At 37.0% G+C, this 25,613-nt stretch overlaps 1 protein-coding gene across 3 annotated transcripts in view; it reads right to left on the reverse strand.

The window, feature by feature from the left end:
- Positions 1-25,613, reverse strand: part of ATG7 (autophagy related 7) — a 111,840-nt gene that overhangs the window by 42,116 nt on the left and 44,111 nt on the right. For all 3 annotated transcript variants that reach the window (XM_058171740.1, XM_058171739.1, XM_058171741.1), the window contains one exon: positions 5,411-5,533. In XM_058171740.1, coding sequence (XP_058027723.1) covers positions 5,411-5,533 — 123 coding nt within the window. The remainder of the gene's footprint in view (positions 1-5,410; positions 5,534-25,613) is intronic.

Consider the following 25,613-nt stretch of genomic DNA (forward strand, 5'->3'; position numbering starts at 1 on the left):
TTCTTGTTGCAATTCTTACTGTTTTAAGCTATTAAGCTTTAAGCTATTAACAGAAAGTGTCTCAAACAAGCTATTTATAATTTACTGCAATGGAACCTGCTATAAAGTACAACAATCAACATGGAAAATATATTTTAAGGAAATGCTTTTGCAACTGATTTGAATGAGATTTATATTTATTGCTTATATGAACATAAAATATGGTCTCGTTAAAATGATCCTAGTGCCAAAAGAATACCAGCAACTATGAAGTTTTATTGATGTTGCATGCACATAAATGATCTATTTATGAGTATCAGTTAGAAACCAAGTTACATGCAACTGAGATCTGTAGACCAAAGCTAAGAACTGTTAACCTGTAAACAGAGGGAGTAAACCAAGATCAAGAGACAGAGAAAGGAGTAGTGATAAATTTACCTCATTGAGCAAAATGAACCCTTCTATCCAGTCTTTCCTTACCAAGTTTAGCTGGTGAGTTTCAGTTCTCCCAAAGCTTGGCATAGTCCTGAGTCCCAAGAGCAGGCAGGAATATGGACTTTGATACTTTGACTTGAGCCTGAACTTTGAGAGTGAAAAATAACCTAGTTTCCAACTCTGGTTTTAACTGAATTGTTGGTTCCCTCAGAACTGTTCAGAACTGTTAACTTGCCTATAGCCAGTCTTTTTTTCATATTTTACAGCCTATGAAAAAAGACAGGTTTGTAGTAATATACATGCTTTTGAAATCGTCTGTTTAATTGTAATAGTAAATACAATAAAAAATTATATATATATATATATATATATATATATATATATATATATATATATATATATATATATATATATATATTTATTTATTTATTTATTTATTTATTTATTTATTTATTTATTTTTTTATTTATTTATTTATTTCAGCCATTTTCTGCCCTTGCATGCTAAATCATACGTTTTCTGGTGTAATATTAATGGAACCCTTACAGAAGAATCTGCCTCAAAGTAGAAAATCGGGGACTTTTGACCATAGAATTCCATAATAGTTTTGTCACAAATCTTATTTATAGGTTTTGTGAAATCTCTGCTCTTACTAAATTAATTCTTTTGTTGTTGCAACAAACAACAGTCAGATACGACTTTTGTTGCAAAGTCGTATCCAACCCATCGCGATCCCATGGACAACGTTCCTCCAGGCCTTCCTGTCCTCTATCATCCTCTGGAGTCCATTTAACATCATGTCTACTGCTTCAGTGAACTAAAATTTATGAACTTCTGTTTTTCAGTGACTGAATGAATATAATTTCACCTTGAACTTTCCATCAGCACAATAATTGCTTTGAGTTAGGCTGTGCTTGTATCATGGACAGCATCTAGCCACCTTGACTTCCATCAATCTCTTTTTTGATTGTCTTATTGTTTCATGAATCAAGCTCCTCTCCTTGTTCATCAGGACAGTTGCCATCTTGTTATGTGTCCAAAATATCTAAGCTGTAACTTCATTATTAATACTTCTAGAGAACAGCTTGATTTTACTTCATTTAGTACTCAATTATTTGTTTTTCAAGGAAAACAAAAAGTCCAAGGAATTTTATGTTTTCCCCAGCACTACAATTCAAAGAGATCTCTTTTCTTTGTTTACCTTCTCTGATAGTTCAGGTTTTCCGGGAAATACGTTACTTTTAATAACATTTAATAACATAGGTCCTCTGTGGCTCAGACTGCTAACACAGTCTGTTATTAACAGCAGCTGCCTGCAATTACTGCAGGTTCTAGTCCCACTAGGCCCAAGGTTGACTCAGCCTTCCATCCTTTATAAGGTAGGTAAAATGAGGGCCCAGATTGTTGGGGGCAATAAGTTGACTTTGTATATAAATATACAAATAGAATGAAGACTATTGCTAATATAGTGTAAGCCGCCCTGAGTCTTCGGAGAAGGGCGGGATATAAATGTAAATTAAAAAAACTTGCCTTTGTTATAATATGAAAAACAACTGTAATTCTAAATATATAATCCAAGTTAAAAAGAGTCACTTGAGAAGCAGTAGATGCTAAAAATGGGGGGGGGGGGAAGGAAGGATACTGGCAATATAGGAAAGTCAAATTAAAATTTTAACACTACTCCCAACTACAGTAAGCCTCTTTCAGACTATGGAGCACAATAATGAGGCGGGGAGGAGGGACAAATAGGACAGTTCTCAAGGATAATAATCCATGAGGATGTTGGGAAGATATTACTCTAATATTTATGTTAAAGTATTATTTAAAAACAGTATGAATTATTGGAAACATGAAATCACAGTGTCACTGAAAATGATAAAACAAAATTTGTATGGGATTTTAAAATTTAGACTGATCAATACTTGGAACATAATACACTAGGCATTACTATCCCTCAAAAGAACAATGTTTGGGTTATTGATGTAGCTACCACAAGAGATAGAGTAATATTGAAGACAAGGAACAAGAAAGGAATACAGTATAATGCTACAAAAAATGCAAAATGGAAAAAAATGTTGAATAGGGTATCAATTAATGGAAGTCCAAATACAGTATCAGGAAGACATAGAATTTGAGTTGCTTGACATTGGGATAACCTATTAAAGCTCAACTACAAACAATAGAAGTAACAGGTACCTCATACATAATTATTCCCTTTTACAATATTGTAATTCAATGTTTAGATTATGTAATTCATATTTCGTGATTTTAATTTAGTTAAGTATCTCAGCATGTTAATTAGAGTGTCACAATATTTACTAATGCTTAGTGTAAATCCTGACATATATAACTTTGAAAGAATGAATGAATGAGGGCAGGAAGGAAGGAAGGAAGGAGACATACAGGATACAACTATTCAGTACTAACTAATGAGCTTAACCATTCAAACTAACCATAATGTTGTACTACTAGTTATAAATGGAATTGACTTCAGACTCCCCCTCACATGTAGTTGAATAAAAAGACAGATACTCTTTCAGAGAAGGCAATGCTTCTTATAGGACAGATTTTAAAACTAAACAGCCAGGCGTTCATGAGTCATAAGACTGTGGAAAAAAAGCAGCAAGCTATGTTTTGAGGAGAAAAAATGCACTCTAATAATGGCTCTCTGGTCTTTACTCCAAACCAATTTCCTCTAACAGAAATGTGAAACCTCAGTGAAAATAACTTTACCAAAACAGATCAGAAAAAGAGAAAGTATATTTTATTTTGGTCTATACCAAGGCCACATTCAGGCTCTAATAATAAACTATAAGAGACCTAAAAGCTATTCAGAGCTGAAATTAGGATGATAACTTTAGGCAGCTGTTAGGAGTTTTGAATCCGGCAAGTCCTCAAAAAAAATTACTCTGAGAAACACCAATTAGTTTACTAGTCAAACAACAGCGTTCACACAAGAACTGAAAAGTGATGGTCTGGAGATATACTTTGATATCAATTTACTTGATTTATAAGAGTGCTCAGTTTATAAATTGAGACTCAATGGCTAATACCAAAACAGGACCAATAACAAAGAACAAGAAAGAACACACTGTCAGCTAAGGCCAATCCATAATCTGTAATATTCCAAACACTCTAAACAGCTTCCCCGGCATCTTGGTTCAGGAACTGGTAAACATCTACCAGTTTCCAATATCTGCCAGCCATATGTTTTTAGTAAGTTCATAAGAAGGGCATGAAAGAAACAGGGTACCTCTATTTTATCTAGCATCAGAGACACTGATATCATGGCTTAAATTAATCAACATTGGCTTTTCTCATGTGCCATACAATGGAAAGAAGTCAGGAAAACACAGGATCTTCCAAACTAGTTCATAATGTTTCTCGGGATATCTGAGGATACATTTTATGTTTTACATAGGTTGAAAATAAATGTATCAAGAGTTGAATCTGTATATTCCTACCTGACAGATTAAGGTCAAGATTAGGGTCATCCAAAAAGAATACAGGGTAGATAGTAATTTTTATGTAATCATATTTAATAACCTGATAAAAACAATATATTTGATCTATCAATTATTCATTTTGTTAATAAGGGCAACATGACTAAATAACATGAATTTTTTTTGCTTACACAGACAGCTATTACAAAGTTAATGAACTTAGCATACATCTTGATTATGTAAAGGAAACACTGAGTGTCCCAGACTAGCTGAGTTATTACTTACATTGTGCACTTGGAATACATGGGAATGCGTGGCGGTGGGGGGCAGTGCACACAAAAGTAAAATGATGCTTTTGAGATGAAAAAATGAAAATGTTGTGTTTTCCCTGCAAAAACAATATATGCCTCCATCATGTATCTATTATTCTCTAGAACTTTGACAACAACATTGTACTATGTACACTGATAGCTTCAGATGAAAGGACAATAGGTAAGTTATGAAGACATAATATACTGTATTTTTCGGAGTATAAGACACACCAGAGTATAAGATGCACCTTCGTTATAAGACGTTCCCGGAGGTGAATTTTAACAACAGGTTTGTTGAGCTCTGTGCCTTCCTTTTTTTCAGCCTCTAAAATCTCTGTTTCACAGGCTTTTTTTTCCTGCCTCTGAAAGCCTCCAAAACAGAGTTTCAGACAAAAAGCCTCTGAAGCTCTGTTTCTGAGGCTATTTTTCTGAAGCTCTGTTTGGAAGCTTTTTTTCTGAAGCTCTGTTTGGAGGCTTTTTTTCTGAAGCTTCGTTTCTGATGCTTTTTTCAGCCTCTGAAACCTCCGTTTGAAAAGTTGGGCAGGGCTACATTCAGAGTATAAGATACACCCAGATTTTCACCCTCTTTTTTGGGGAAAAAAAGATGCATCTTATACTCTGAAAAATATGGTAGTTCAATTTCTGGAGTTGCAAACTTATAATATACAAAGTATATTGGAGTTTGGTGGCAAATACATTTAAATTGGATAGGTAATATATTGTCAGTTCCTAAACTAAACAGTATTGCAAAACTGAAAACAAAAATATAATGCTGTCTTATCCTATAACAATTAATTTGATAATAGTTAATAATTAAAATGTCACATTTTACCATAATAATGGCACCAGAAAAATTACCAACGAATTTTTCCTTCAGGCATACCTTATATTCACTCCCATATTGATTGACTCATTGAATATTTGCCATCCAGTTGTTTTTAACTCCTAGTGACCTCATAGATAGATGACATCATATATGCAGAATTAAATAGAAACTGTTTGCTATTTAACTTTAAAATAATAGTGAACTGAATCCACTATGGGCGGTGGATATACGGTTTAATAATCTGATGGAGTTTTAAGGAAAAATGAGTTCCAACTGCTGCATGAATCTGATTCATACAAATTATATAAAAATATTAATCAGTAAAAAAATCCACCCTAATTTGTTACTAATTAATGAAGCTGAACAGCAATAATAAATAAATTACTCTTATTTTCATTTGTTTGAAGAAACCTTACCTCAGCAGCTTGGGTCTCCTGATGCAACAAAGTCAGACCTGTAAGATCTTCTAAGAATGAATGGGAAGAATTAAAAACCTTTGCTAGGAAATTAAAGCCTTCTCTTTCATACTGGTCAAGGACCTGTCAAAAGAAAGCACAAGGAACGATATTATTTCTTGGTAGTTATACAAGGATCAGAGTTTTTTAATATGATTCTTAATATAAATTTACAAGGTTAAGAAATTGCAACTTCCTATTTACAACACACAAACATCTGTATTTCTGCTAACAGAATCATGGACGTTCTTTTTTATATTGTTTAAATAAACAGTGGTATGAATCCCAAGATTTTTCACTTCAGCTTAAACAAAATACATTCACATTATATGTGAATATATGTATATGATCACTACATTAACATTCAGTCATATTTTGGTGGTTATTCATTTCAAGATAACTAGCAGTTTGGACAATAACAGTCTTTGCTTGCCTATTTCTTTAGGTCTGGCATTGCTAAAATCATGAATTATGAGGAATTTTCCCTTTAACAGAAGCCATTCATTTAAAAAAAAAAAAAGAGTGAAACCTCCCAGCATATTCACATCAAGGAATGGGAGTTGTTGTGCTTTTAAGCAGAGGATACAAAGATGATACTCCGAGATTTTCACATCATCAGTTATGATCTAGAGACAAACCCAATGCCATTTGCCTATTTTTTAATACGTTAGAGTTTCTGTATTGGGCTTCTAATCATAAATATTAATAGCAAGAATAAAGAGACAACAAAACCAAGTAAACACAAATAAGTTAATAGTTATTTATCTGTATGAATTGCTACAGAAATATTCTAAAGCAGAGTGAAAGGAAATGTAAATATTGAATTACGAAAATGTTACAGTAAGGTTGTACTGTAACATTTTCTTATCTGCAACTGCTAGCAGGGTATATTCATTTTCTTGTGGAGTTACAGAAATAAACATGTAAAAGTACAAGATGAATCAGGACATGGCTAATGCAGATTTAATTGTGATATTTATTCTCTGCTTTATCTTAATTTTCACAATGGATAGACTTTTCTTAAAAGCATATACTGGTAATAAGTCCAATATAAGGCTGGTCTCTTTTAATACTCTTTTGCTACGCTCTCATTAAATCTCGTGGTTTTTTTCCCAGAACACCCCCTTCCACCAAGGATTTCTCATGATGAATACAGAGCCTGTTAGATAACAAACTACTGCTTACTACTCCTTCCAGGACAAGCAAAATACAATCAAAGTAGTTTTATCACAATAGCCATCCATTTCTCCTCAGACAGCAGAGCCAGCAGTAGGGTAAGTGCTCTTCCAAAGATAAAACACAGACTGCTCTTATCTGCAGTCAGACAGACACAGATACACACACACACACACACACACACACACACACACACACACACACACCCAAAGAGTTTAAGTTTGATTTTGGCAGAAACAAGAGAATTACTGTAAATTAGGCCTTCATTAAAACATTTGTCTTTAGAAAAGCCTTGAAAGGGATTATTAAAAAGATTGTGCACTTACATTCCAAGCAACAAAGACTTTTAGGGGGGAACTAAGGTAAAGACCTTAGGAAAAGTTAACTTTCATTTTCAAAAATCCAAGAAATGAATGCTAGAATAAAAACAAATGGTTCTCCATGACCGCAGGAAGTGACATTTGGATATTATTTGTTTATTTGATAGGAGTATTTGCTGCCTGTCTCACCTGGGACTATTCTAGACAGTTTATGAGTCATATAATTTACAACTGCATTAATTTGAAAACTCTTTGAGGAATGCTTAGCAAGAATAAATTGGGCAACCCTCAGCCACCATTCCTGTCAAACTGAGTGCCTGATAGGCAAACGCAGGGTGTCAAACTCAATCACGTCATGTGACATCATGTGATATATCGTGACTTTTTTGCCTTTATGGAGCCGAGGTGGCCATGGCCTATGTGTAATGCATCCGGCCCGCAGGTCACCAGTTTGACACCCCTGGGCTAAAGGATATATACAAATGTCAAAAATAAATAAAAGGGAGGTGAGAGTTTGCTTAGCACTTTTTAATAACAAAAAGGAGGCGTGGAACCCTTTCAAACTTAAGCCACCCAAATAAAATAACCCTTCAAAAGCAAATCTGAAAATCCTAGACTTAGCTAATGACATGATGATGCAACCCAGTAGCACCTTTTGTCACCAAAACTTATTTTAAAAGTGTAACCTGTCTGTTCCTTTCTTGATATTATTTTGGTACATGTTACATAGAAACAAGAATTCTACATAGTTATATAGAAAACCTACATAGAAAAAATAATTCTACTAGAGGTCACAGCAAAATGTAGGTAACAACAGGTAAAGACAGATGCACAGCAATTTCCAGGAGCAATTTCTATGGCATGCTGAAGTACATTTACAATCTGAATCATGATCAATGCCTTGGCTTGTCCAGTTACCAATCAATCAAAAGCATTGTATAATTTATTCTGTTGAAAATCACAATACAAAATACGTAATAACTTGGCCAGATTGGGGTAAAATGTACAGGAATAATGGAAAACAACATCTTAAAATATACATTACACTGAAAAAAGATTCACTGAAAGCAAAGAAAGTATAAAGTCTATATATATCAAATATAGGGGTTTACATCCAAGAAGTCATGTGAAAATGTAAAAAGCTTAATTAAGGCACTGGGGATATTCAAAACATAACTTTCACAGTCGCTGAAAAACTCTACAGCCATCCATCATAAGGAGAAATGCCTTCTTGAACAGAAATGTTCAGATCTTTAGCATCTTACCCAACAGCAGGAAATCTGGCTTGAACTCTGAAGATGTATATAAACACAATGAAATTTTTTTTGAAAAGGAACAGTGGAATAATGTCAAGCTCAGATTCAGTATCACCTCTCTCTTTGTGGTGAAGTAATACTGCAAGGCAATCAAACTAGTCTGTCCTAGAGGAGATCAACCCTGACTGCTCTTTAGAAGGCCAGATCCTGAATATGAAACTGTGGCCACTTAATGAGAAGAAAGGACTCACTGGAGAAGGGCCTAATGTTGGGAAAGATTGAGGGCAAAAGAAGAATGAGGTGGCTGGATGGAAGCAGTCAGTGTGAGCTTAAATGCTCTATGGGGGATGGTAGAGGACAGGAAGGCCTGGAGGAAAGTTGTCCATGGGGTCGTGATGGGTCGACATGACTTCGCAACTAACAACAACAAAAAATCCCTTAAGAGCTTAAACAATTATTCTCAGGAGATCCTGCAATATCCATTGTCCCATGATGCTTTCTGGTGCTCTGGAATCTAGCCATACTTAAAAACATTTCATTTCATTTCATACAAATGAGATTTCAAATATGATTTGATTCCTGCATATTGAACCAAACAGATAATTTCACTGGTATTAATTGCATATCAACTGTCCCTCCTGACATCTTGCTGAGTAAATATTCCTAAAAGACTGTAGTTGTCTGAATGTATTTTTCCTGCAGCAGATGTTCATAGGCCTGTCAGTTGATTGTTGTTCTCTGGAACTTTTTTCCCATCCTCTCTCTCTCTCCCTTTTAAAAAAATTTACTGAGTATGCTCAGGGTCAAGGAAGACTTTCTTGAGAATATAACACGGGTCCATCAGCTTCTTTGCTAGTGTCAAAAGCAACCAATGCATGGATTCTAATAGATGCTTATACAATTCTGAACTTTTTGCACTGAATAATTTCCTTGATATGTGAGGGGGCGGCAGTGAAAATTTCATCCTACAGATCTCTTCAATAGGTATACCATTTGCCTAGATTATTGAGCACATCCTTCTATAACTATAAAAATTGTCAGGATGAAGATGAATGGAAGGCACAGCCAATAGAGATCTACAAAGTAAAGTGCAAAAGAGGGATGGATTTTGTTTATGTAGCAGACTCCCACAGAACTGACTGAAATAATCTAGGCAGACTGGCATTAAGACTGCCTTAGGAAGCACTGAATACCTTTCAAAAGGTGAAACACTTGAGCATGTGCTATGGTGCTTCATACATCAGATGCAGTGGTGGACTGAAAGCATTGTAATTAAGATTGCCAATGACAGCACTAACCTACATTTGAGTAGACTACTGAAAAATCAAGACAATAATGGATGTGCCATCCTACTCACTAGTAGATTAAAGGAATAGAACCCTTCTGAAGGAATAGCAGATGACAACATCAGAAACTAGGGAAACATCAAAAATATAATCTTCAGGTATGAGTTTTTCATAAAATTCCAAATGAATATGATTCTGGTTTTATATATATATTCATCTCAATATCTATACAAGTATTTGGGCAACATTATTTAATATGAAAAATATAGTCTCTTTTATGAGATTTGAACACTGTATTCAAATAAACTAAGAGCTCTGTTGTATGTATGGAGAAAAATTATTTTTACTGAAGTATAGAAACAATGTTGGGCAGTAGGCAATAAAATAAACATCCCACAATTTTGAACTATTTTTCTTTTTGACCTAGTTGGACTCAGACAGTATAGGGTTATTAGAGCAATTTCCTCAGTGCCAACAATGGGGCAGCTGAAATCTGAGAACTCTCTATGAGTTGGAAAATTCAGAGACAGGAGAGCAGCCAGACAATTTGGTATGTAGGACATAGTAGGAGGCTTGGAAGAATACAACAAATATATAACAACTTCCAAAAGTTGCCACTCTAAAAGCTTACTCCCAGAGAGTGACTTGAAAATGAGTAGAATAAATGCAATGGACTTGTTCATGGGGGCATGACAATGACTGTGTCTTTCACCAAGGTTTAAAAAAATAAGCAATCATTTATGTCTATCTGAGAAGAAAGTCTGCCCCAAAAGTGAAATAGAATCTTGGGGCCTCCACCACATGATTGGAAAACAAGATGTCTTCATGAACTGTAAAGAGTCTTGAAGGAAGCTGAGATAAGATTAAAGGAAGCATGTAAAAAAAAAAAACCACAGGCAAATCATTAATGGCCACTAAAAATTAACTGAAGGAGTTAGGTGAGAATTGTGTTTAGTCACATGACATGGTTGAATAGTGAGGCTCCTAAGCCCTAGAAGGTTCCAAACAAGGCCAAGTAGGCATTTGTGTATGAATAATAAAGATTCTGATATTACAAATATGCCTACTGTTATAATTGTACAATTATGAATAAAACACTAAAGATTTCCATAAGCAACCTTATAAGAGCAACCTATAAAATTATCAGTAGTCTTTACTCAGGCTCGTAATTGAACTATGATTCCAGTTACACAAAATACAGATTAATTGTATTAAATAGAAACAAGCTGCATTACCTAATAATTACAGCAATTAGTAGAGACAGAGGGGCTAGTTTGCTCAAAGCACATTGTCTGCACTTACATGCTGTGCCCAAACACGGTTTGTTTTTAATGTAATTTGTCAAAAAAAGCTATTCACACAATACGGTTGTAAATCCAGTTTTGCTGAAAACCATGGCTCTTCCTCTTGAGCAGCATGGCTAAAAACAACTTCGATTGCCTTTTTCCCAGCAAGTGTATGAAAATCTGGACAGAAGGATGCCATATAAAAATGACAGTTTCAGATCATCAATCCTATGAAAAAGAAAACAAATCACAGAGCAATGTACGAACTGAACATACCAAATATTTCCATCTATTTTCACAATAGTTATATTCAGTGGTGGGATTCAAGTAATTTAACAACCGGTTCTCTGCCCTAATGATTTCTTCCAACAACCAGTTTGGCAAACTGCTCAGAAAGTTAACAACCGGTTCTCCCGAAGTGGTGTGAACTGGCTGAATCCCACCACTGGTTATATTCACTTGGCATTTCATTAAAGAATCACACTAACTATATCCCCCCTAGTCAAATATCTATCAGATCCAAGTTGTGTCAGTATTTATTATAGTTGCAAATGTGCACACAATCAATAATAATAGCAATAAAAAAATTAAAGCTTATGAAATAAACAGTTGGCAAGGTACAAACAAGAAAAAGAGAGGGAAAGAGGATGGGTTTGTGCTGAAATACGCAGGTACTTACAGACCAAAAGCAAGCAATGGCATCATTTTTGGCTGTACTTCTCTAGCATGTGGATTTAGAACTGTCTCATTTTCCTGTAATTACTATTTTAAATAAAAGCAACCAATGAATAGAAGAAAATGCTCTCAGGTGATGAAAACTTGTTATTAATCCATTTCTAAGAAAGGCAGAATTTTTGATTCGTATAAAGAAATCTGCAGCAATAGTGAAAATATTTTGCTGATTCTTGATGCCTACAAGAATGCTCTGAAACAGGGGTCTCCAACCTTGGTCCCTTTAAGATTTGTGGACTTCAACTCCCAGAGTCCCTCAGCCAGCAAAGCTGGCTGAGGAACTCTGGGAGTTGAAGTCCACAAGTCTTAAAGGGACCAAGGTTGGAGACCCCTGCTCTGAAATGTCAATTCCTGGCTGAGAGGTAAGGCAGATTACTTCCGTGCTGTGATTGATGTCAACCAAAAACAGCTGCCTACTGTATGGCATGTTCTAAAAATGAATTTGCCAAGTAATTGACACTTCTCTCTATCTCATTTCCACTTTTGGAATGCAAAACACTTTATATGTTTCAAATATCATTCATTTGTGTCATTCTGGCTTGCTGTGTTCCCGAGAGAGCCATATACTGGCTCCATTTCCTGGCATGGGCATTCAATTCATTATTCCTATGGAAAAAAGATTCATGCCATCCACGGTGGATAGATTAAGAAAATACAGCCCTTAGGCAGGAATTTTGCTTTTACTCAACCTTTCCAGGCTTGGGACCCAGTGCATTGTTTATTGTTTTCATCGTAATCATGGCAAAGACATCATTCCCTTATATTTTCCTCTCCATTCAGCATAGAATGGATAAGCCAAAGTTTGAGAACCAGAATTACAGCCAATCAAGGCAGAAGAATTATTCAACCATAACAAATAGGAACCAATTGCGTAACAAACATTCAAATTTAATTAAAAATGTGATTTATTTCAGCTTGGTTTTATGTGAAGATAATGACAAGCAGTTGTTAAATGGCCTCACAAATCACTTTACCATGGTGTGATTTAATTGTGGTATGTTGAAGAAGCCTGATTCATACATAACATTCAACTATAAATCATGTATTGCAAGTACATATTACTCTACACATGTAGGAGAGGGAGAAGCAGAATCTGGAGGTGGAGTCAAGAGAGGAATTAGTCTAGAGTCATGTTTCCACAAGCAGTCCAAATTAGCTCCTCTTGAATTCCATTAATTCTTGTATACTGTAGTGCCTATTTAGTATTGAACATTTTACTAGATTCTTTTGTATAGGCTTGGTAAATAAATCAGCTTAAATTAATGCATGGTCCAGATTCTTCGCACCTGACAATGTTCAAAGGCAAACAAATGACATTATGGCTTCATGGACGATTGTAACTTGCTAAAGCATGCCACTGCATCCTACCAACAGGTAAAAGTTTATAATTATATTTCTTTAAGCTGGCCTTGGAAGCCACTCAGGAGTTATAGATACGCTTGACAGTCATGGGCCTATCCAAGATCATCTCAGGGTCCAACCCAGGACAGTGGCCACACACCGAATATGATCTTCTTGTTAGGGAAATGGGAATATGCCCTGATGGGGGAATGTGTCCTTTCCCCTCTAGTCATGGGAGAAGATCACACCCTTCTATCATGGTCATGGTCATATCAAGCTCTTCTGTCCTTCAGAATGCTGCCCCCCTCTGGAAGGCCAGACCCATTTGGGCGGTCTGCCCCTGGCAACTGATAGCCCCGAGTAGGTTTCAGAGGAAATTGGGGCTATCCCAGGACCTTGCTGCATGGTCCTGCTGGATTCCTGGTGATGTCCTGAAACCAGAGGGTGGCTGAGGATTTGAGCAGGATTATGCCTGTGCGGTCTCTCTTGACCCATTGCTCCTAACCCTCTCAGTGATTCACGGAGTTTTTGGGTTCTGAAAAGGGTTAAAAGACATCTACAGTACCACTGCAGGAAAATGCAGTGATGGTCATGGAGTCATGACTCCAACCTGACATGACTTAGAGCCACTATCAAGGCTTATCTTGTGACAGTAAGAGTGGCAAAGACGTTCAAAGTCAGCCAAATGTTGGAAGTGCCACCAGATACCTGGGTCCTATTATCATATGTGGTGGACATGTATAGAAGCAAAAAAGATATTGGACAAAAATACATACATGGCTGGAAAAGATGATAAAGCAGCACATTGATTTAAAACCAGAAATATTTTTGTTGGGGATTTTACCTGAAATTTATAGTAAAGAGATCGCAGAGCACTGCACACCAGAACAACAAGACACAAGAACAGTTTTTCCCCGAAGGTCATCACTCTGCTAAACAAATAATTCCCTCAACACTGTCAAACTATTTGCTAAATCTGCACTACTATTAATCTTATCATCGTTCCCATCACCAATCTCTTTCCACTTATGACTGTATGACTGTAACTTTGTTGCTGGCATGATTTATATTGATATATTGACCATCAATTGTGTTGTAAATGTTGTACCTTGATGAACGTATCTTTTCTTTTATGTACACTGAGAGCCTATGCACCAAGACAAATTCCTTGTGTGTCCAATCACACTTGGCCAATAAAAAATTCTATTCTATTCTATTCTAAAACATTACTATTTCTCCATCTTTATTGCATCCGCAGAATGTTGCCCAGCAATCCTGTTCTGGATCACTTAATCCTTTCTAGGTCAAGAGGGTTTGGATGTTCATGTTCAGAGGAATTTGCTCAACACCTGATGAATCACTTGGATTCATTCCCAATTAGAACATGGTGCAAATCCATCTGACATGCCTGAAATGGATGTTGTCTAGTTATCTGAGATCAGTTCGATCAGATTGGACATCATGAAGTGTACAGGACCCTCAATGCTGTCAGTGCAACTACTTGTTGATTCCTGTCCCTCCTGGTTGGTGAAAGTCTCCAAGATGGTGACCGCCAGGATAGTTAAAGCAATGATGAATTCCTTACTGTAGGAGATGTTCTCGGGGCCTTTTAAGGAGGCCTTTGTTTGCCTTCTACTTAAAAAAGCATCTTGGATCACACCTGCCTGGACAATTTTTATTCAGTCTCTCATATTCCCTTCCTAGGGAATGGGTAGGAAAAGTGGTTGCCTGGCAGTTTCAGGGGGTCCTGGATGAAATGGATTACCTGGATTCCTTTCAGTTAGGATTCAGGCTGTTATGGGATGGAAACAGCATTGGTCGCGATTGTTGATGATTTTTGGTGAGAGTAAGATGGTGGTAGTGCAACCATTCTTGCTCTTCCTGACCTCTCAGTGGCCTCAATACCATCAACCATGGCACCCTTTTGGGCCAGCTACGGTGGATGGGAGGCACACTTTTGCACTGGTTTGGCTCCTTTTTCCAAGGTTGGTCCTAATCAGTGTTACTAGGACGTGAGAGATCCAGCCCATAGCCAGACCTCTGTGGTATGCTGCAGGGCTCAGTACTCTCTCCAGTGGAGAGCCTTTGTGGAACTTCATGTTGTGTGCCAGTTGTGTGCCTTCCTGGATCAGGAGTCCCTGCACTCATTCACTTCATTTCACGCTGGAACTAATACAATGCATTCTATATGGGACTATCCTTGAAGAGAATTTGGCAGCTACAACTGGTGCAGAATGTGATGGCTGGAGCAGTTCTTGAGACTGGCCCATGTTGCACTGCTGTTCTGCAAGTGGTATTGGCTGCCAGTTTGCTCCTGGATGTAACTCAAGATGCTGGTTATTACCTTTAAAACCCTGTATGGCATGGGTACAGGCTACCTGAGCAACCTGTTTACCCCAATGGGATTGGAATGCCCACACCCATACCATAGTGCATACTACAGACCCTATCAGCCAAGGAATTCTGGCATGTGGGGTCCAGGAGAAGAGCCTCCTCTGCCATGGTTTCTGTCCTTTGGAACATCATAACTCCTGAGGTGAGATTTGCACCAACCCTCCTGACCTTCGTAAGACTTCTGCCAGTAGACCTGGGGTTCCAGCGTGTGGTATCACTCTGGAGATGGCTAGTAGATTGAGAGAAGACCTCACCTCCACTCATGGTCTTCTTGCTCCAACATGAACTTTTAATGATAAAATTTTGGTATAACTATGATTATTGTTATTACTGTTTCATCTTTTAATGTTTCTGGTTTTAATGTTTGTAAGCCATTCAGAGTTGCCTCTGGATGAGATTGGTGGCACAAAGAACCAACCAACCAACAAAAAATAATTTTGTATTAATCTAAAAAAGTGTAATCTCACAGCAATGGCTAGTCTACTATGAATTCTACTATATGTCTTAAACAGTATAATTGGGAAGGCTGGTAAACTGAGACAGGTTCAAAAGCTACAATTTTCAAAATCACAATACAAAGTAGCTGCACCATTCAATTCCTCATTTGAAGAACACCTTCTTATGAGACCTCAGGGCATACATATGGATTACCAAACATATCAGCTAAAGATTTCTGAGGAATTCTCAAACATGGCCAATCATTCCAGAAAACTGCAAATGTTCCAAATCCTCTCTATGAGGATTCTCTAGAATGAGGCAGTCAAACTTCTCTTCTGATTATTACTTGTTTGCTGCAGTAATAGTAAATTAACTGGGATGGCTTTTTGGCATATATATCAGACCCAAACACCTGTTTCTAGGCCAGGATTGGGTAATTTACATTCCCCAAGATATCCAAATCCAGGCTGTTGAAGTCTGGCATCAAAATATAATTATCAGAGTCATAATTCTTATTATTTCCTTCTAACACGATACTTACTCAGAATAACAGCAACCACCCACCTGATGCCCAAAGGAAAATGAGATATAAAAATACATTTGCCTCCATTAATATATTCCTCCAACATTAAAAGTCATTATTTGGAGGGGAAAAACACTTTTCAGTTGAATATAGTAACAATTAAAGCCTCTGCTATACCTAAAACACCTATTTGGTACTGAATCTTCTCTAAATCTTCCAATGTCCCCACTACTCCCCAAAAAACAGGCCTAAATTTTTAGCCTTACTCCAATGGTAATATCACCACTGGTCATGCTCTATGAGTCAAAAATAATTTTAAAAATAATACTTGTTGTTCATTAATGGTCAAAGTTGATTTCATTGAAGGCTTCATCAGGAGTTGTGTTTGACCTTGGAAGGCCGTGGGTGGGGGGAGTGCATGGTTGGGGGTGGGGGTGGCCATGGTGGTGTGAACAGACACTAAATGAATGGTTTTAAGTCAGGGACTCCCTTATTATTTTTGAGTTGTAGCATACACTCATTACCCTTTGATTCACAGATCTGTTTGGAGAAATGTTCAGGTGAAGATGAGAGGAATGCTTACCTGGATTTTCTAACTAATCTTTTAAAAATTCCAAAGAGGATTTTGTGTTTGGAATAGTAACTGCTACATTTCACTTTCAAATATTGTTCAACTATAAAACACTCTCAGAGATTCTTTTCCTTAAGAGAAGTAATAAAACTTCATGGGGGAGAGTGGTATGGCATTACTGTAGTAATTTATTTTTATTTTTTAAAAACCTCTTAATGACTTCAGTTAGTCCTTCTAACTGAGGGTTTTGAGTGTATGGGCTGCCTTCTCAGAACTCATTGGAGCAATGAAGAATAATGAATTTCTTTAGGGTATACAATAAATGCCAAGGATTGATGACACCATTTAAAAGGTAGATCATACATCTTATCATATAACCACTCATTACATTGTGTAAGCCCCACTCCCCCCCGGCGTGGCCCGATTTTGGCTGGCCAAATGCTGCAGGAAGCCATGGAGGCCGAAAACAGGCCATGGACACCCCCCCCCCACACACACAGCCTGGTTTTAGGTGGCAGAGACACTGCAGGAAGGTCCTTTGATATTTCCAGACCGGCCCCACGGACCAGATCTAAGCAGCCTGTGGGCCGGATCTAGCCCCCGGGCTTTGACTTTGACATCCCTGATCTAAAGGGAATATAAGCATAAATTACCACAGAAGGAGGTGGCAGATTGGGGCAACCTCTAAGCCTACTGACCCAAATTACACATCTACATCTCCCCTTACTTTTTTGTATGTGAATACATGTGATTTTTAAATTCAAGAATTCATTTTGTTATTGTAAACTCCTCTACATGCAGTTACTTTCTAAATGTTCAAACACTATCCACATTTTCAGTTTTAATCTTGAACTCCATTTACACGCCAAATTGTCAAGATTTCATACTCGGCATAATTGGATAATTCTCTCTTAGCTCAGAATTCCCATGTAAACTCTAAAAGGTTAGATAATTAATTTTACTGCAAAGAATCATCTGTCAAGAATTTCTGTTATCTAATAGGATACAAGGCATCTTCCCACCCACCAATCTCACATGCTGCCTTTCAAATCCTCCAAAACATTTTTTTTTCTCAGCCATCATGTTTGTAAAATGGTTTCCTCCTCCATGATAATCAGGGGCTCTCGTCGCACCAATTCAACCTAAATTCAGTATTGAATAATACAATAATCTTATGAAGACATTTTACATTTTTATTTCAATAAAATATCCTGCAAAGATTGATATTTAGCTACCTTTGCTACTTCTTAAAGGGCATGTAACCAAATACTTCTGTAGAAACTACCACAAAAAAATGTTCAAACATGGGATGCAGCCCATTGAAGGATTGCAATGAGCCTATGGGGCAAAGAAAGAGAAAACTGAAGTGAAACCAGTCTTTATGAGAGATGCTGGATTCTACCACATGCCTGGTAGTGGAAGAAAACTCTGTATTTAGTGGTGCATTCTTGGCGGCCTTACCTTGACATTCAAGCCCAGAACATCTCTTTCTTCCAAGATTTAAAAATGTAGCAGTTTTTTTTAAAGTGGAAGCAAGCTTTGCAATGGTGGCAGTAAATTATTGGCTTAGACTTCTATGAAAAAAAATCAAGTTATGGAAATTCAATAAAGAACTGAATAAAAGAAAATAAAACCACTAAATGATAAGAATCAGTATAAAAATCCACATGCAATAATGTATGAGAATACACAGGTAATCGTCAGGTTATGGTGGCAATTGAGACCAGATTGCTATCACTAAAAAGTGTGATGTTATGTAACCACATGACTTACTGACAATCCTGAGAGTCTTGGTTGCTGTTGTAAGCTCAAGACTTGTAGTTTGTTAAATGGGAAGTGATGGGAACCCAAGGTGAGGAGCATGGAGATACTACAAAGGAGTGGGGTGTGTGTGTGGAAGAGATCCTGGAGGTCTACCGCAGGCCATGCTTGAATTTGGGGAGGTCTGGGAAGGCCCAGTGCAGGCTGCATGTGAGTGGGGAGAGACTGAAGGATGGAGAGCATGATGGGTTATGAACATAGGAAGGCCAGGGGACAGACAGCAAGCACGACCATAGCAAGGCCTAGGGACAGACTGTGCAGCATGAGCATAGGAAGTCCAGGGTGGATGTAATCACATTACTAAAGGAACACCGTGATGGCTGGAACTTTGAGGAACTGCTGTAAGTAACTCTCATTTAGCGCTACTACAACCTCAAATAGTAAGCAAGAATTACATGTAATGTGCCAATGGGAGAAACATGTTTTTGGTTCACAACAGGTAAGAAATCTACTAAAAAGTTAATCAATGAAAAAGGGAGCTATACAAGCAACATATCCCGCAATGCCTTGCAGTCAACAGAACTAACCCACTGGAAGATTTTATTTTCCCTTCCCCCCTGCATACCCCACAAGGCTGTCCAAAGACAATTTGGACACCTGGGTGACAGGTAGGGGAGATCAATTCAATAACCTAACTATCCATGCATGTGACATGGCACCTGTTAACTTAGTGTCACCATCGCATTTTGCGGAACAAATTCTACAGTTAACTGTGCTATCTAATATTTCCCTTTATCTGTTTTTGGGACTTTTCTGATTATAAATGCTTGTATTATAACAAGATACCTGTGTCCATTCTCTATATCATGTACAAACTAATCTACAGTAAGTATCTCAAATGATTTACATTTTTTCTTTTGAGGGAGTTTTTTCAGCTTCAGAATGTTTTGTTTGCCCTTTTTTAAAGCTCTGAACTATGCCTTTTCAGATACGGGAATGAAACTGATTTTGCAAGATCTGGAAAATAAGCTGCATATTAACAAATACTTCTCAAATTTGGCAGTAATTTCACAAAAGGATTAGTGCCATCAGAGACTACACTAGTAAAATTAAAGTTTCTCAATTACTTGGGAAATTTCCACGGACAATGCCAGAAACAATTTCACACCAATCTAAAAATTATTTACAGCCATTCTGCATACATTGCATCAAGAGACACTGTTCTTTATGATTTTAGGCAAACTTTTTACCATAAGCTACCATTCAAGAGTAAGCTCATATTCAAATAAACATACCAAAATTATTAACAATTACAATATAAGAGTGCAGGTATCTCACCATTCAACAGAACCGAAAAAGAAAATAACTCTTATAGTTGACATCAGTCTGCAGCATTTAATATATTACAGTTGTTGTTCTTGGCTGATTCCTTTAATTGGAGCGATTTCATATTGTCTCATTGGTCTGTATTGCTATATCCTGCTTTAAGGTTATTTTTAATGAAAATCAGGCTATTCTTTTTATAAGTAACTTAACTCTAATCATATACAAATGTGTTTACGCTTTATTTAATAGTATTTCATAAGTAGTATCTTTTCAAGTGGTTTCATCCTTAGTGACAACATGGGCAGTAATATGGAAGGGAGTTCTTCCAGAATGCTTTTTTGACTATCCTGACTATCCTGCAGCCTTGTTCTCATCTGTTTAACATTTACCTAGGTTTGAAGCTGCTTAGCTTTTCTAGCTAATCTAAGAGCTGCTACCTAGCTGAGTTTCCTAAAATTTATAACTCTTTTCCTCCTTTCTGAATTTCAAGGCAGGACACACTGTTTTTCTCCACTTATCCCACTCAGATCTATATAAATGATCAAGGCTTCTGTTGCTTATGCTATGAGCTCAGGGTTGCAAAACCAGCACAGGCAGACTAAATAATTGACAAGCTATGAATCCTTAATCTGAGTCACAAATGTTCCTTTAAAATATATATTAACTTGGAATGTATCTATTATGTGTCTGAGGTTAACTAATTGCAGATTTATCGTTTTATTTGCATGGGTTCAGTAGAAAGCCCTTTGAAGCTGAAATAAAGGAAATGTGGGCCCTTAGGGTTGAATCAGACCCTCCCCTAAGTACTTCAGTTATGAGGTAAGCGCACCTGGGAGTGAACAGTAAGTGAAAAAAATAGGTCTCCCTGCTGCTACCAGTCTTTCGCTATAAAGCAGTTTCTCCTTTCCACAGCAGGAGAGGATTGAAAAGAAAACCTTAACCCACCCTGAATCTGGCTAAACACCAAAGGGGAAACCAAACATGTTTGGTTGCCTTTTATCATGAGGCACATGCTAAAAGGCAATTTTATTCCAGGATTTGAACAAAAATGAACTTTATTAAAAGTACCTAAATAGGGTTCTTCATACAACACACAGGGTAAAATGATAAAATAAAATTTAATAATAATAATAATAATAATAATAATAATAATAATGATGATGATGATGATGATGATGATGATGATGATGATGTTTTAATTTGTATACCGCCCTTCTCCCGAAGGACTCAGGGCGGTGAACAGGCAAATAAAATACAAACAGAAACATACACCATAATTAAAACAACCCTTAAAAAACTGATTCAAATTTGCCAGAAAATTTAAAATAACATTACACCCCATAAAAATTACAGAAATTTAAAACCCATTAAAATTTAAAATTTAAAATCAGGCCAGTCCAGCCATACAAAATAAATAGGTTTTAAGTTCGCGGCGAAAGGTCCTAAGGTCAGGTAGTTGTCGAAGCCCGAGGAGAAGCTCGTTCCACAGGGTAGGAGCCTCCACAGAGAAGGCCCTCCCCCTGGGGGCCGCCAGTCGACATTGTTTGGCTGACGGCACCCTGAGGAGTCCCTCTCTGTGGGAACGCACCGGACGATGGGAGATAGAGGCCGGCCGTAGACGGTCCCGTAAGTAAAAAAACCTTCACACAATTCTAACCAAAACTAAACCCCTCAATTTCTAAGGAAGTCACTCCTTTATCCCAGACTCCAGACAATTCTTTCACAATTTCAAAGACATAGGTTTTAAAATAGTCCTTTTCCTCCAACAGACTACCTCAAAGCATGTTTGAACTTTATCAGGTTCAAATAAGATGGCTAAGGAAAACAATTTTGAGAAGATTGTTCCATAACTGAGATAATTACAGCCTTGAAACTTGCTATACTTTTAATATGTCAAATTGCATCTTTATGTATATATTGTAATACCACAAAATGTCTGCATTCAACACTATTTATTTCAAATAGTAAGGAGACCATGGATGAAGGAAACATTTAAACAGATTCATCCGCCTGTGATATAACCCAAACCAGAAAAAGTTAGAAAGTAAGTGTTCCGAAACAGAGCCAGTGGTTTTGTGGTTAAGGTGCGAGGCTAGTAACAGGGGGACTGCAAGTTCTAATCCCGTTTTAGGCATGAAAGCTAGCTGGGTTTTTAGGGTCAGTCACTCTCAGCCCAACTCACCTCATAGGGTTGCTATTGTGAGAAAAATAGGAGGTGGTAAGAGCAACCTATGTTTGGCATCTGGAGTTATTTACAGGTGGAATATAAATAAACCTAAATAAATTTAAAAAAAAAAACCAGAGACTTTCAAACTTTTTGGCTGATGCTGCTCATTAAAATAGCCTTTAATTGCATTTTTAATAGCCATTCTATGAATACAAGTAGTCCTCAGCTTATGACAATAATGGAGTCCAAAATTCATGTTACATAAGAAAATCGTTAAGTGAGTTTTGCCCCATTTTATGATTTTTCTTGCCACTTTTGTTAAGTGAATTACTGCAGTTTTTAAATTACCAACATGGTAAGTTGTTAAGTGAATCTGGTTTCCCATTGACTTTGCTTGTCAAAATATCACAAAAAGGGATCACATGACTCCGGGATACTGCAACTGTCATAAATGTGAGTCAGTTGTCGAATTTACGAATGTAGATCACATGACCATGGGGATGCTACAACAGTTGTAGGTGTGAAAAATGGTCATAAGTCCCTTTTTTCAGTGCTGCTGTAACCTCGAATGGTCACTAAATGAACTGTTGTAAGTAAAGGCCTACCTGTATAAAAATCACCTTATACTCTAAATGTTATTGTCTTTTTGTGAACTACTGAACTGATGAAAGGATCATATTGAGAAGTCCTTGAGTGCCTTCAGTTAAGAAACAAAAGTCCATATTCAGAAAGAAACTTACAATAAAAGTCAATTAAGATTTAACGACAACTTCAGCTTTAATGGTTTAAGACAATGTGTATCCTCTCCTTGCACTGTTCACTTTAACGCTGTCACATAGCTTTCCGTGTCAAACCAGACAGAAGAGAAAATTAGAACATTACATCAACTCTGCAATGTAACTGATTAGCACTGTAACTGATCATTATAAAACTATAATTATATAAAAACTGACTGTTATAAAAGGATAAATGACAGAGGCAATACAGATGTATAACCACAATAGAATAACCTCTTACGTTCAGAACATCATTTTACAAAGAAAAGTCTTATCAACTTCACAGCTATTCTCAACTTCTATGGTAAAAATCAATTTCTGCTCAAAAGATCTGCATATTCAGTCGATTTTTTTCCCTTTCTCTTCTATACCCCCAAAGTGGGATTTCCTCTTTCTTCTAGTTATAATTCTTCTCTAAATTATTGAGTTAGGTCACAAAAAATATCCGATTATTGTCTTGCAGACATATGTAAGTTGTAAACAATGACTTTCTTGTTAAAGATTAATGATCTGAACACTAGCTTTCCAAAGCCTGAAAATTAAAACTTTTTCTCCAACTTTAATTAAAGAGAATTAGATTACATGTTCATAACAATGTGATGCTTTAAATATTCCCCAAAAGGTTTATCAAAGGAACTATATTTGTGGCTTTAAAAAGAAGAAAGGGAAAGAAGGGATTTATTTTCTTCTCTCTATGCTTCAAAGTTTTTGTAAGAAAGCCCTCAGTGACAAATTGCTTCATAGTTATGTGGAAATGAAGGTACAGGAGAAAGCCAAAAGAATCAAACTCTCCACCTCAGGTTTTTAACCCCGGTAATCTATATCTCTGTATACTTGCCAATAATATAAATGACTATCTAATTCACACATCTGAAAGCTTTTAAAAACCTCAGAACATAAAAGATTTTTTTTAAAGAAAGAGCATTAGTAATTTAAGTTCTCAAAGGCAAAAATGTGTTACTCATTTACTCAACACAGGATTCTCAATTTAAGAGGTTTTTTAAACTACCAGCCTTCCATTTCCCAAGACTATAACACACAATGGCATGAACATTGTCTTTACCTTTCTCTGTTAATATCCAAAGTGTCATAAGCAAGGTCGCATTTACATTTTTACTGGCCTACTATTTTCAAAATTGCAATATCATTACCTCCCAGCTGGCCAAAGTTTGAGTATCCACAAAAGTGCAATCTGACTTTATATAGATGAATTAATGTAGTTCCTTCATCCCTCCCACCCAAAAAAGAAAAACAGTGGTACCCCCATTCCTCTTATCATATATCTATATCTACATTGACATCTATCTGTACATATTGGGTACATTTGTAGAACTGTGGGGGGAAAATACCTTCCGAGAAGCAGTGATAATAAGAAAATCAGACAAACTACAAGCCAACACTGCTAGATACAGCAGCTCCATGACTCAGCTAACACAGCCATTCTGAGCAGCTGCAAATTATGCTGAGATGTCACCAAACCCAAATACCAAATCCCTTGTAAGTGGCAGCAAAATCTGTGCTATTGTGTATTAATCTTCCTGGGCAGTAATGGTGGGAGAGGAGGGGTCAGAATGTAGGAATAATTACTATTAAAGAAGATACACAATCAAAATTTCCATGAAGTAAACATTAAATTTGTACAACAGAGAAGAAAAGAAGATAAGTTTTCTTATCTCCTCAGACCAGCGTAACTGCAGTTCAGAAATAAACAGAAACCAAAGTCTTAGTCTCAAAATATTGCAGCCAAAGTTTCCAAGAGTCAGTTTTTGTCCGTCACAAGAAGCTATAGAGCAGTTCCTCCTGCTTTTATACCCTGTGGGGTGTGGCTCCATGACTCAGCACTCTCTAGGCCTGCCCCACCCCTTCTTTTGTTGTTCCCACCTCTCCTTTCTGCGATGCCTGGGATTTAACCAGGACTGATTGTCAGCAGCTGAGTTTTGAGGCATTTCCCGGGAGGAGGAAGGTGCGGGAGAAAGAGGCCTCGTCATCTCCTCCACCTGGCCTGCCTCTAGGACCTGGAGCGGAGCCAGAGAGGAAGGTCCTGCAGAGGGAAGCCCTGTTGGCTGTTCCCCCTCACTCTCTGAGTCACTCTCTGCCAGGAGGCCAGGCTCGGGAGCTGAAGACACAACAGGATGGATTCTGAAGACTGCCAGCAAGTCGAACATCTGCTGACAAGCTAAGAGGAAATCTAGAATTCTTTCAATTATTAATTGCAGCTACCAATACCTTGTTGTATACTATATCTATAGATGGAGGTTTCTCTGACTTCCCTTTCTATTTGCAGCTCCCTAAAGCTCTTCAGGAAGAGGTTTTTGAAAATACGGTCATATCTGGTGTGAGAAATTACAGCTTGAGGGAGCAAATGTAAATGCAGGGGGAAACTGGCATTCAGACCAATAAGAATATTTTGGTGGGGTTAAAGAAATATTAAAACATCTCCTATTTCTGAAAATGAATTCTGTAATGCTGAATCAATTCAATAAATATGGCCAATTTCTGCCAGACAGGTATACTGGCAAGAATTTATGGAAGAAAACAAAGATAAACCCACAGAATAGACCATCAAAGCAAATGATGGATTATGATACTGGTTATATATCACTAGAATCAGTGAAGAACATGCTGTGTTAAATCTGAAAAGACAATCATTTCAACACACATACATTTTTACACACACACACACACAAATGTAAAAGCCAACATCAAGAAACAAGAATATTGTATTTAGAAGTGTAAGAGCTAGACCCTTGAAACTGATCACTGATGTATAAAAAAGGAATCCTCCCAAAATAAGAGCAAAGGGCTTTTACT

Source organism: Ahaetulla prasina, chromosome 2 (genome assembly GCF_028640845.1).
Source record: "Ahaetulla prasina isolate Xishuangbanna chromosome 2, ASM2864084v1, whole genome shotgun sequence".
NCBI lineage: Eukaryota > Metazoa > Chordata > Lepidosauria > Squamata > Colubridae > Ahaetulla > Ahaetulla prasina.